The sequence below is a fragment of the Ciconia boyciana genome, chromosome 3 (assembly GCF_034638445.1).
Source record: "Ciconia boyciana chromosome 3, ASM3463844v1, whole genome shotgun sequence".
Classification (NCBI taxonomy): domain Eukaryota; kingdom Metazoa; phylum Chordata; class Aves; order Ciconiiformes; family Ciconiidae; genus Ciconia; species Ciconia boyciana.
The window spans coordinates 42,588,720-42,602,885 of record NC_132936.1 but is presented as its reverse complement, the minus strand read 5'-3'; the positions used below and the strand labels follow the sequence as shown (position 1 = coordinate 42,602,885).

The window sequence follows — 14,166 nt, the reverse complement described above, 5'->3', positions numbered from 1 at the left end:
ATATCCACTCATCCCAGCACTGATTTCACACCGTGGGTCACCCTAAAGCCTCAGCCTGGGAGATTCACCACCAAAACACTGAAGCGTTGCTCCAGCCAAAAGTCGAAGCCGGTGCTAGCTGTTAGAAGAGCGAGCTGAGATTCTCATTAGCTGGGGACTGGAGAGGGAGCGGTTGAGATACGCATTCATTCCCGAGTCCTATTCCCTTATTGCTATGTGTTTACATCATTCGCTTAATTACCCTCCGCCCCCCAGCTACCCTCCTACACACAGGCCTCCCCCTGAGAAAGAGCCCCCAAGAGCACAGGCCACCCAACGCTGCGCTGTGCTTCTGCCTTCAGAGAAAACACATCCCAAGACGCATGCCGCCCACACGTACACCTCTTCCCCTGGGGAAATATATATATGCATATATATAAGGAAAAGGCATATTCAGCACTCGAAGAGCGCTGCCCCGCACTCGCACGGAGCTAACGCGGGCAGGCGGCTGCCTCGGCCTCGCCGGGGCCCTCTGCCCCCGCCGGCCTCCTGCAGAGCAGAGGCCCCGTGCGGCCGCTGGCAGCGGGCGGGGCCCCGGGCTGCGCTGCGCCTGGCAGCTGCCTGCAGCCCAGAAAGGCCCGCTCGCCCCTGCCCCTCCAGCCCCAGCTCAGCCCCGCCGCCAAGACGGCGACGTCCTTCCTGCCTCGGGGGCAGCCAGCGCCGCCCGCCGCTGACCGCGCTCCTCCAGCGGCTCCGGCCAGCGGCCCCGGGCCCGCCCCTGCGGCGCCAGCGGAGGCGGCAGGAAGAGGAAGCGAGGCCGGGCCGCGGCTGCTCCCCCTGGCGGAGGCGGCGGCGGGGCGGGGCGGCGCTGGGCGGGGCGCGGCGGGGGCGGGGTCGCCGCCGCCAGGCCGTGGCCCCGCCGCCGCCGCTGCCGCTGCCTGAGGAGCAGCCGCTGCCGGCGCGGTTCCCCTTCCCGCCTCCCCCCTCGGCGCTCCCTCCTCCGCCTCAGGAAGCGGCTCTGATGTCAGCGGCGGCGGCCGCGGCGCGGCTCTGAGCGGCTCCCCCACCCCCGCCGCGGCCCCCTCTCCCCGCCGCTGCTGCCGCCGGGGCTGGCGGAGGCGGACAGCTTCGGCCTCGGGGCCGCCCCCTTCTCTCCGCCGGGGACGCGCGGCTGAGGCGGCTGCCAGGCTCCGCAGAGGCCGCGGCCTAGGGCAGCCGGCGCGGCGTTCCGCGGGGGTGCGGGAGGGCGCGGGATGCGGAGCGGCGCCGCCACCGGCGGGGCCTCCGCCCGCCGCCACTGAGGCCCGCGGCCGCCGCGGATGCGGCCTCGCCCTGCGCGGCGGCCCAGGCGGCGCCTCGGCCAGGCCCTCCCCGACCGGCGCCCGCGCGGAGGGCAGGAGCCGCCGCCGCGCCCCGCGTAGCCCCGGCCTAGGCCTTCGGCTGCCCGGCGCCGAGCCCTCCGCCCGCGGCCTGCCCTGGCCTCTCCGCCTCTCCTCCCCCAGGTGAAAGAGGAGGGATGTCCGCTGCCGCCTCCGCTGAAATGATTGAAACCCCCCCGGTCCTCAACTTCGAAGAAATCGACTACAAAGAGATCGAGGTGGAAGAGGTGAGTGAGGGCTCCGCCGCCTCCCCACACGCACCCCTCGCTCCCCGGGCGCGGCCTGCTGGCGGGCCGGAGGGGCCAGCCTGGCCCCCGCCGCGGCGCCTGGCCCCGCGCAGCCCCCAAGGCCGCCCCCCCCACGGCGCCGTCCCCCCGCTGGCGGAAAAGGCCGCGGGGGCTTCCTGGGTGCGCGGGGCTGCCGGGACACCCCCACTCCCCCCCAGTGCGGTTTCCTTCTCCTCTGGATGCTGCAGAGGTTGGCATCGGCGAACAAAGGCGGTATGGCTGGGAGCGGAGGTGCCAGTTTACTTGTACCAACCCTGGTGCTGGGTGCTGTATTGTGGTGGTTTATTTAGGCAGAATAGCTTTATTCAGGACTTTTTTAAAGTTTCGTCGCCCATTTTGCCCCCCACTTTAGTATGGGTGGCAAACACAGTTGTCAAACGCTGTCACAAGAGGGAACTGTTAATTCTGATATTTCTTTTGGATCTCTATTTCTGTATGCCCCTGCTTTCTCCTTCTGCCACCTAACTGAACTATTGTATATATAATCATCATACCGGTGTTAATTATTTGCTAAATTTACAGCTCTGTTAGCTGTAAGGATGTACAGATTTTTTTTTAATTATTTTTTCTTAACATAGACTAGTGATGTTGCACTCATGGATCTGTAACGTTTCATTTGCGACCTATGCATGTTACCCAGGAAGTGAGATTCAGTTACTGTATAACATAGTTGGAAGCAAGTATTTCTTCTTCTTCTTCTGTAGAAAGTTTCCTAGTAAAATTATTGCCTTAAATTCTTTGAGGCTAGGATGGGATGGATAAAGTACAGCATTTCATATGTACCTTTTGTCTGTCTGGATTTCCTGGGAAAGTAGGATGAGTGTGGTCTAGGATAGCTTACATGCTTTACTAAAGGGCTCAGTAGTATGTATATACCACAATGTTTAACTCTCAGAATCACACAAAAATATTGAGGTTGGATTTTTTTCTTCCTCCCCGGCTAACATCTCTACAGGAATGAAGTTGCTTCATGCAGATCCATACTGAATTTGATGAGGCCAGCTTGGACCTAACAGACACCCAAGACTGCTGAAACAGTCTTAGTGCTTTTATTTGTAGATTTAGCATCTTTGTCTTTCAGTAACAATTACCCTCTTTTTCTTAAAAAGTTTATGTGGAAGTGAATTTAGTTTTGTATTTTATAGATATGACAACCAGCATCTCACGTTTTTAAAGTGGTTTGCTAGATACTGGTTTGTTCATAATTATTATGCTGGGCTTGCGTGGCCTGGGAGAGGTCACAGAACATAAAATCTGCAACATTTTCATAGAACACCTGGGCACTTTCAGCTGTATTCAAGTAGTTTTGTGATAACTTTGGCTTTCACTGTAGCAGACACTGGAAATTCTGAGAAGATAATGTCTTCCAAAAGCTTGCCTTTTCCCCTTTCTGCCATGAATACGGCAATCATGAAGATTTTTGCCTCTGTAAGTCTAATCGTTCCTCTTCCCTTTGTGCATTTAACTGTTCTGAAGTGAGAAAATTTTATGGTGTTTGGGAACTGAAAATATTTTTGCATTTGATAATATGCTGATGTTTTTGCAACACTTAGTAATGAACAGGGATCAAATCACATGCTTTGGGAGAAATGGCTTTTCTCACCCAAAGAAGAAAATAAAGTTGATAGGAATTTATCCATCATAAAAAGGTGTCCTGTGATGGCTCAGAGAAGGGAGTAGCACATCTAGTATGTTACACATAGCACTTTGAATGAGTAAAATGCTATACAAATCTTTAATCCTCACGACACCCTTGGGAAGGCTGTTAGCAAGCACAATTGCTATTTTACATGTAGGAAATGTGGAGCTGCATAGCGTGTAATTGGTATAACTAGAATTTATCATTCTAAGGTTTAGTGTTCGGATCTTGTCTGTGTCCTACCTACCTGCCTAGCACCCGCTGAGACAGGACTATACGCACAAAAATGTATGCGGAGACAATGCCTAAGCAGTAATTTGTGCTTTATTTAATGTGACTGTTGCATTATCCTCAAAGCAGTATCTCTATTGGAGATGACCAAACTCATGTGATACAAGCAGGGGAGCTCTGATACAGTGTCCTCTCCATGAGAAAATGTGACAATAGCTGCTGTAGCATTTTGAGTTACGCTCTGTGTACCTGTCCTACCAGAAATTCTTGTTGACAATGGGGATACCATAGTGCTGAACACAGTCTAAACGTCATTGCACAGAGGAAGAAATAAGATCTACTTTACAATAAAACAGGTGGATTAGAGACCATACTTAGACCTTGCTTTTCTCAACTGTGGGTGTTGACTGTCTTACTCATGATGCAGTCTCAGTGCAAATAGTCAACTTTGCAGTCGTAACAAAACGTACATCAATACTGAGAATTTTCTGTGCTCTCACTTCAGGCTTGGAAGTTTTCAAGGATTTTTAAATGGCAGTAAGGACTCAAAATGGTCAGATTTTAATATGCTTGGCAAACTTTAGATGTTTCAAAATGGAGTGACAACAGATCTACACTGGAACTCAAATGAATGCTTGTATAATCATAGCTTTGCTGTTGTATTATCAAGGCTGTCTTGTCAGCAGATAGCAGTCCCACTCTGCCACTGGTTTATTAATAGATATTGAAGTTCTGGAATACTTGCAGGCCCTGAGTCCTTGCTAATAAATGTGAGATCTATAACTGCGTTTTCATTTAGATTTGGCTGAACTCTACTGGATAATATCAAGAATATACCGTATTTTGTTGCAGCTACCCTGCGCATGACTAACTGTACTGTAGCATTACTGCCCACCAGTCAAACATATCTCCAACTCCAAGTTGCCTTTTCATTATTTAAAGTGCTGAGATTGAAGTAAAATATTGAGATAATTATTATGAATGAGTTGGAGTCAAATCAAAGTTGATGTGGCACAGTGGGAGCATCTTCAAAACTAGAAGGAGAAAAACAATGTAAAACTTGGGTTCAACAGAAATGTTCCCTACTTTACCATGCAAATTTTTGGCTGTGAGAATGTCCTCTCTGAAGTTTTCAGGTATTAGATAGACAAATCATTAGAAACTGAATAAATAAAACTACATAATTTATCTGAAAACTTAGTATAACTGAAATCAAGTTAACAATAAAAGCCTAATAGCCCCATTTTAAAATCTCATATTTAAATCTAGCCTAAGTACTGTTGTCTCTTCTTCCCAGAGGAGTTTTCACATCTAAGCAATGAACAGACTTTGGTTTTGAATTGTTTTGGCAACCTGCTCCCTGCCACTCTTTCCTGAAAATCCCACAGCCCTTCCTCCGTCATGTAACTCGATAACAGTGCCATACATGACCAAAACGCGGACCTCTTCATCACATGATGTGTGTATGCCTTGGATCGCACAGCCAAAAGATGCATGTCTGGTCATGTATGCTGTGGCCCTGCCCAGTCACTGTCTCATGTAGCCAGGTTGAAAACCATTGCCATATTTGTGTAGTTGCAAGTTACTTTTGAACAGTCTGAAAGTGTAAATTATTTGAAAACTGTTGTTTAACGCTCTGCTGGTATATTGTAGTGTACACTGAAGTTTATTTTCAACAATCTATTTGAGCAACAGTAGTTAATTCGAAGGGGATTTAGGGTAATGTTTTCTTTAAGGTGAACAGGTAAGCTTTCTAAATATTTATTTTAGAAAACATACTTAAGGTGCCAGCAACTAAGGAGATGCAATTTACGGCATGTTCACCTACCTTAGACATTTTTGAAACAGTTGAATAATTTCATTAACTGTCTGAGAAGTGTGCTGAGAACTGCATGTGTTCCTTGCAATTATGGAGCAGAGGAGTTCAGAGACAAGAGAATGAGGAATACAGCGAGGCAACTGGGTTTTGCGCCCCTTTACAGTAGTTAACTTCTAAAAAATTAATGAGACGCAGTGACCGATTATGTCCGTTACACTACAAGGTAAAGTGGATTTGTGTAAGCTGCTGCTGAACATGGAGTTGTTACTACCTCCGTTGTTTTTACGTCCTGGGGGATTGTGTCCAGTTGTAGAAAACCAATCTGCAAAATCGGAAGAAGTTTGAACGAGAACTGCAGGTGTGATTTCAGATCTGAACAATATTATTGGATATCTGACATGAATACGAAAGGCTTGGTTCTCAAGGGCTAAGGGTGGTAGTTAGGAATCCATTTGAAGTCAGTCACGTCTACAATTTCTCAGCCTTTTTCAGAAACTAAGCCTTCAAGGTGCAAAGTTGGGCATCCAGAATCAAAGGCAAAAAATTAGTACATGGTGGAAACATACGCCAGAATTTTCTGTGATTTTACTCTAAATACATTTCTGGTTTAATTCAGATAACTATTTAAATTTTTTTGTTAGTTATACCAGTGGAAGATTGTCTTCATTCATCTACATAAGAAAATAGCTGAAGTGTCAGCTGGAGTGTGAATTTATAGAAGAAGTTACACAACATCAATTTCATGTGGAGGAAATTTAGTGTGCAGTGTTAGAAGATGGCTAATAAGCTAGTTAAACTGTTAATGTAAGACTTTACATTTATTTCTATAGATGCAGATTTATTCAATGAATCAATTTGTGTCCTGTAAAATAACCTTATATCTTACTCTCATAAAGAATGCGTGGGAAAGAAACTTCACAGGCTCTTCTACTCCAGTGATGAAAGCAAGATGCATATTTATGAGATAACAATGAAGTTCCATGTCTAATGCAGCAGCTGAGGTCACAACTGAGTGACAGTGTAACTGCTATCAGAAATTGGGGGGAAGGGGAAAGGCCTTTCCCTAAGAAAAAAACTAAAACAGAACAAGCTGCACATGTCCCTTTTTTATCCCACCCAGTAGATTCTAGCGGTATTTTACTGACTGCAGAGTGATATTTGTTTTTCAAAGACCAGTAATTTTAGACTGTGCCAGCCCAGCAAGCCCAACTCATGTTGGAGTCCTTCACCCCAAGTGCCTTATTACCCAGAATTTTGTGTCTAAAACTAGAATCTCCTGTTTGGGCTGCTGTAACAGAATAAAGTGATTCATACTAGAACATCAGACAAGTGTTTTGTTAAAGCTTTTAAATTACTGGTAATTAAAATGAGTTCCGTTCTTGAGACAGATGTGTAAAAGGCTTTCAGTATGTAAAAAGCTGGAATGAAAGTATAACCTGATAAACTGTTATCTTTGCTTGAGATGCACACATTTCTTAGAGTGACTGAGCTATCGAAATGCAAAGAGGGTTGGTTGTGTGTTTAGAGCAAAGGAAGAATTTCTGAAAACACCCATAATTTTAGGAACATATATGATGGTACTTTGATACTTTGTTTACTCCATAAACATGTTCTGAAGAAGTTGAAAAGAGAATGATTTCTTAAAACAGAACTAAATTCAGATAGTCGAGTCACTAAATAATAACTGTACAGTGTTGTGCAGCTCTAACAGATGATGCCTTAAATATGGACCAACTGTATTAGTTTGTGGCAAACAGAAGTTATATATATTTATTAAGAATAAGAGTTGATTTTTTTATAACTAATTTTTTAATTAAGAAGTATTTTTTTCCTACAGTGTTTTGCAGAACTTTCAAGTTGAAACTTGGAAACTAAATCTAAACTAAATTACTTAGTTCACTTAAAATTAGTGGGATTGCTTACGACGTTTTTTTGGGGGGCGCAGGGTGTGGTTTTGGGTTTGGGTTTTTTCATTGCTGTATGAATGCCAGAAAGGGAAAGCAACATTTAGACTTGGGTTGAGCACTAGTACAAATAAACTTAACCAGTCAAAGAAAGTAGCTGTAAGAATTGGCAGATCTGAACTCCTTCCCAAAAGTGCTGCCAGGATATTGGCCGCAGTCATTTGTGGCATGGGGCCGATTTGCTTCAACCTGCTTAATAAAGCATAGCACACACAGAGGAACCAAAGTTGGAACTTGAGGCTGGTTGAATGAAAGATAGAAAATGTAGGCATATATTTTTAAGGGCTGTAAACTGTTGTTCATGGCTTCTTTTGGCACTTCATTTTTTTTAATCTGTGTGCTTTCTATGTGTCATATGGGCAGATGTGTAAAAAACTGAAAATATTAGTATGCTTTATTGGTACTGCTGGAACTTGGGTAGATAGAAACAATAGAAGCAACTACATTTAAAAGTGTGTTTCTGTTTTTACAAAGCATTGTAGAACATTTTTTCTTTTTCCCCTCCTCTTGCATTGTGTTTGAAGCTTGAGAGATCCAAAAGTTCAGTTTGCATAAACCTTTCATTTGCAAATATACCAGTAACCAAAGGGACATAGATATTAAAGATAATTTAGAGGCTGCTGTCTGTTTGGAAGCGTGGGTTTTGTTGGGTTTGTGTTGGTTTTTTTTTTTAACTGCTTATCTTGCTTTCCAAAATTGTAAACAAACATGTCATGTAGATGCTGCAAATTATGAAGACAATTCTCCAAAGAATACTACATCCGCTAACCAGGGAGCTATTATATTTTATTGTTGTCTTATATATCCAGCAAGGTTTTTTTAGAAAGAAAAGCACTAGGTATCCAGCATGCAGAGCTAACTAACATGGAAATTTCATGGGTAGAGGTGAAAACTTTGTATCTTTATATTTTTGAGTGAGTAGAAAACCTGTGCAGTTAGTGCAAAGTTGAAATTAATTCTTCCAGAGTTTTGACATTTGATAGGGGAATAGGGTGCATCTGAATAAACAGAGATGCATTTTTCTTGTTTTACGGGGGGCAGGGGGGAATTACTGGTCACATCACTTAGAACAAAATACATCCTTGAGGGCTTAACATATCTGCAGTCTCTATTTCCTGCATGATTTCTAGTCTACATACTTACCAGTCAGTATAGTCTACATACTTACAAGTCAGTATCATGTATCTTTGTTTATGTACAGCATTTGATACTATTTGTACACAGAGGCAGAGGTAATGTTTGTTCCAGGGATCTTGTATGGTTCATATTCTTTAAATAAGACTCCAAATACATTATCTGGAAAACATGCAAAGGGCACTCTCTTTCACCATGTCACTTTGTCGCACAGTAAAACATAACTTTTTACTGGTATGAATTTTATAGGGAGAGGAATAAATTTGTATATAATTTTCAATCTTTAAAGCTCTTTAAGCATTTCTGCCAGTTTAAAATGTGTCTGTGTCCTGTACTAACCGAGTGGTTCTTGACAAACTTAATTCTGTTCTGTGGAAAAGTAGAAGCACTGGTGTTCTATTTCTAAACCTGTCATCTGCCCTATATTTTCCTTTTTTCTCCTAGAAGATATTTAGAGGGATAAAATCTTTTACCAAAAGAATGCGTTTATTTTTAGATCATTTTCCAAACATACACAGTGCTACAGATCAACTTCTGTTTATTGATTTGTTGTGTCAATAATTCCATTAACTGTGCTTCATATAATTCAGAATATGCACTACTGCCCAAACATATGGTGTGGCACCAACAGCAGGGGACAAGAAGGAATGAGCGTGAAGAAACTAAAGTTCAGGCAGTGCCTCCCTCCTGTGCTATTAAGTTACTTAGTTCCAGTGCACGGTGTTGAAGGAAACTACGTAGTGTTTAGACTGCTCTGAAAAATTCTAAGACTTACTCCTTTAAAGAATAAGTTCAGTGAAAACTTAAAGGAAGAAAACAAAATATAAGTGGAATCCACCACAAGCTCTGTTCTGTCAATTATAAAGGATGTTTTTACAATGAGTAAGACACTTTTTCCAGATTAAGTAGGAAAGACATACTGGGCTTTCACATATGGTAAACTTCAAGTTTGTATCAGATCCGTCATTGCTTCTGATGGTTGCTCCTTTCGTAGGCTGTCCAAGAGGCTGAGCTGCTTTAATGGAGGATCAGCTCTTCTCTGTTTTCCCTGTATCCTAGGTAAATATTCAGTGCATTCGTGTCCTCTTCTCAAGTTCAACCCTCTGCCTAAGCAGGCACCAAGTCACTGATAAATTGTTATGAAACCTTGACTGCGTAGGCATTTACCAAACTCTTCTCACCAACCATAAAATTTATATATGTGAGGGTCTCACAGCTTTCTATTATGTAATTAAGATTTAGATTGCCTGGTAAGCTCTTCTGTTGGTGCCTGACACTGATTTCACCACCCCCCACCCCCCCCCACCCCCCCCAGTCATCAGCAGGACTTCATAAAGTGCATCTGGTTCTTAGAATTTATTCCACTTTTCGACTAGAGCCCAAGTATTGTGACATTCATGGCACAATGTAAAACATGACATTGGGTGATACACTCATTTATCTTAGTTTCTTCATTGAATAGAACTGTTATTTAAAAATACAGCAAAATTGAAAAATAATGGTTTCTCTAGTCTGTGAACTGGAAATACATGTATCAGTTCTTGGTATTAAACTTGCAAATAGTCATGCATTTATCTTCAGGGGAACAATATGTAATTGTATTGGCTTATGGGCTGAATTTAACTATGTAGAATCAAATGCAAGAGATACTTGGGCTTTCTTTTTTTTGTTATACGTGTAATTTTATTTTTACATACATGTGGAAAATATACTTAATATATAAAAATATATGTAATAAATGTTACATAGTCATAATACTAAAATTATATACGTAATACATATAATATACTCGTACATATGGACAAATACAAGTCTTTTCAGCAAGGAAAGATATGACTAGCCAAAAAAAGTAAGCCTGATCCATCACAAACTGTTGTAAATGATTCAGGCTAAGTTTAAAAAAAAAAAAAAAGAAGTCAAATTGCTTCATTAAACTTTATCAGGTGTATCTGAGACCAATCTTATAACTGACATACATGCATTGTTCTCAAATAGCAATTTTTTTCCGTGTCACCGAATTAAATTTAACAGAGCCGTAGTCAAAAACCATGAATGAGTGTGAGAAAAGGTACATTGAGAAAAGGAGCCTTCTAAAAGGAGTCTCACTCAGCTTTGTGCCATAAGGCCAATTGTATACAGCTAGGAGAAATCATTATATGCACAACTCCTTTTCCCTACGCGGAGGGAAGAGTTCTTCACAGTTACTTGAGCAGTTTGGGTTCTTCCATGTCGTAGGGGAGCAGCAGACCTTGAATTGCCGCTGCCAGTGCAGTTCGTCCTGCCCAAGTTGCTCTGTGGCATCTTTGTTTCGTTAACTGTCTGTCCTTAGTACTTCTCAGGTGTGAGCAGGCTGCTATCTGAGTTACATGTGCTTACACAGCGGATGATTTCTGTGTGCTCAGTAAATCAGCACTTCTGTGAGATGCAGACTTACGGCACACACGCAGACTGATTAGATTTTTCTTAAACTGTAGGTCTGCTCATGCACTGTGCGAGGTGGGTAGAGGGATTGTAGTGGTCAGCTCTCTCGTGCCAGTAGAAGAAGGTGGGGGCGTGCGCCAACCCCAAGAAATTGGGCAGTTTCATTCAAAACACGGTCTGAGAGAGAAGAGGAAATACCAAGGGAGACTATTTGGACTTTTAGGTCTTCAGGTGACTCACTGTTTCCAGTTTGTTTATGTGTACTATTTTTGTAGGCTGCTTGACTATCATTCATATGGGTTGGTGTTTCCAATCTGAGTTGTGTACTGCAAGAAAATAGTTGGTGTGTGTTATATCAAGAGAAGAGTCAAGGCCCTATACTGTAGCTGGGGGAGGAGGTTACAATCAACAGGCCCCTTTTTACATGGGGCAGAATGGGGCACATTCTGTGGATCTGCTGTGGATATCTTGTGGTAGACTCAGTCTATGAACCACTGTTGTGGAGGGTGAGAAGCCAGGAGATCCTGAAAGGCTAAGTGCATGCTGTAATGTAAAAGAGAAAAATACTTCTTTGTGAATATTAAGGAAACCAGAAGAGGAAAAATGCCATTGATCACCATTCCTGGGCAGCTGTCTCTCATATCCATATGTGAGATGGATAAAAAAATATTGAGCACACTTACCCTTTTCTCATCTTTCTTAATGCAAAATCTTGATTATTTTTTAAATTTATATTTTTCCTCTTCTCAAATTGGGCCCTTGATTGCAGACATTCTCATATTCAGCATGAAAGTTTAGCATGTCTTGAGCTATGCACCTGCAGCATTATCTACCCTGTTCTCAGGGGAAATCAGCTTCACTATTTATTTATTAGGAAAGCATGTAGCGAGAACCTAACCCGAGCATGGTTTTACATACATGGTAGTCAGTTTGCTTTGACATGGAGCCTTGACAAGTACAATCTGATGCGTGTACATTCCTGGCTACCAAGTTGTCTTCTCTGGATCAGCACTGTTATTTTACATTCCGGATTATTACTATATTGGGGGGCACCTCAAAAAAAAGAGGTAAAATTATTAAATGTTATTTCCTCAAAGAATGAGCACTGAGGCATCAGGCAGTTTGCATTGTTTCAGCATTGGGAATGTGTGATTATTCACTGATCTCCTACAAATCACACTTTTCTTTTAAGAAACCATCCTGTTAAGGAGTTAATTCACTAGTGAACCTATAAGAATCAGTGTACTGTTTATAATAGGGATGCAATATTATGTTTGAACATTTTGTGGGTCCCTTAATTATGTTGCATCTCTATATTTTAATTTTGAATATTCCCCCCCCCCCCCCCCCCCCCCCCAATCTTCTCACTTTTTTATTGGATAAAGTCATAAATAACTGTGACTTTCTAGTGAAGAGCTTTGTAATTTTGGGAAGTGTGGTTTTCCATCTAAAATAATATTTGTGTGTGTGCATTACCCATTTAAGGAAGACAGTAAAATTAAATTTTGTCATAATAAACTGCTATGGTAATCACATTTGTAAATGCTTCCACTCCACCCTCTCCCTACTCCTCTTCCTTTCCCTTCTTTTCTTGTTCACCTCCCAAAAAAGTGTTTATTTCATTAGAAGTGTCTGCTTTGTTCCTCAGGATACATATGATATTACTTGAAATCAAGGACTAGGAACACAAACACAGAATGCTGTTAAAACCAACGGTGAAGAAAGGCTGCTAGGGCCAAATACAGAATCTGAGACCAGCTCACCTAGCCCTTTGTCCATTTCTTTCCCCACCATCCTTCTCATCTGCCCTGCCTTGCATTTTTTGGAGTTGGAGGAGCTCTTCTCCCTTAGCTTCTTCTGCACCTTTGTATGCCTTCCGTTTCCTCCTCCTCTCCACCTTTCTTTTGGGCATATGTGTAACAACTTGCTTGTCTGTGCTTTCCTGTAGCAGTTAGAGTCGCTGTTTTGGTGACAGTGTAGTTTCAACTTTACATTGCATATGCATGTTTTGTTGTTATTTCTGTATGCTGCCATTTTTCTCCTGAAGAACACAATTAAAAGAAGTGAACTTTCAATTTACCGTAGTTTGTAACTCACCTGTAACTGAAAGTGTCCTCATAGAAAAAGGACACTTCTCTCTATCCTGCTTTCATTGTTGTGCTTGGTTTCAAAGAACTACTCCAAATAGTGGTGGTGTTAGCGCTTCTTCACAGCAAATGTTAAAGGATTCTTGAATAATATAGTATGCAGAAGCTGCTACTACTGTTTCTGTGAAGTTACAGTGAAGAGTTATGACTCTTGTCTGGTTTGCTATCTTTTTAGGCAATATTAATTCCAAATAAACTAGAAAGCAGACATCAACAAAAATAGAGAAAGCATAGTTTATACAGACACTGTGCTTATTTGGACAACTCTCAGGAGAATTTACTGGTCTTAGGCTTCTGAGGCATCTGTGAGAAAATGGAAGCATAATTATGAGCACATTGAACACCTCATCCAGACTTCAGCATAGTCCTGTACAATTGTTTGCATATGCATTTAAATTTCAGAATTTTGAATTCCTACTGCTAGCAAGCATAAATGAATACAGCAGATAGATATAATTTCACTGGTCAAATCTATAAAAATAAATTTACCGTCATCCCCCTAATTTTCTTCTGAACAGATCTTGTTTGAAATAATGAAGATCATGTTTTTTCTGGAATACTGTTACTGCATGTTAATAATAAAATGTTTTGTATGTGTGTTTTCCTATTTCTTCTGTAAATGATCTCTGGAGGAAGCTTAACTAAGCTCCAGTTATGCTTTGATGGCATAATACTAAATTGCTGCTGCAAAACACAATCTGTGTGTCTTCAGTTTTCTAAGATAAATTTCTTTTCTGTTTGTGAAGTCCTGTGCAGCAAAGAAAACCATTTCAAGTTTTAACTCAAGTGTTTCATATTACTTTGTTCTAGGTTGTTGGAAGAGGAGCCTTTGGTGTGGTCTGCAAGGCAAAATGGCGAGCTAAAGATGTAGCCATTAAACAAATAGAAAGTGAATCTGAAAGAAAAGCCTTCATCGTAGAGGTACAGTAAGTTTGCTGGAAAACGTGGGGTTTGGTAGAGCTTGTTTTCTTAAATTCATGGGTGTATTTAGCGTACTAAAAGCTATGTCTGTATTACAAGGTAAATGCAGCCTGTGGTACCCAGTAGAGGCCTGAACCCCTTGTCATGCAGAACAGGACACCTGTCAGAGCACATTGCAGCTCCTTTTGTTCGCTTCCCATAAAAACTGGAAGGAAAGGGGGTAGAGAGGAGGACACGCAGGTTGA

The 14,166-nt window shown here is 42.4% G+C and overlaps 1 protein-coding gene across 9 annotated transcripts in view; it reads left to right on the top strand.

Moving 5' to 3' along the window:
• The first annotated feature begins 875 nt into the window (after window positions 1-875).
• Window positions 876-14,166, top strand: part of MAP3K7 (mitogen-activated protein kinase kinase kinase 7) — a 49,930-nt gene continuing 36,639 nt past the window's right edge. For 3 of the 9 annotated variants that reach the window (XM_072855495.1, XM_072855493.1, XM_072855492.1), the window contains exons 1-2: window positions 876-1,585; window positions 13,811-13,921. In XM_072855495.1, coding sequence (XP_072711596.1) covers window positions 1,496-1,585; window positions 13,811-13,921 — 201 coding nt within the window. In that variant the 5' untranslated portion in view covers window positions 876-1,495. Of the gene's footprint in view, window positions 1,586-13,810; window positions 13,927-14,166 lie in introns of those variants that run through there. The other 6 variants (XM_072855497.1, XM_072855494.1, XM_072855496.1 and 3 more) reach the window with 3 other exon arrangements.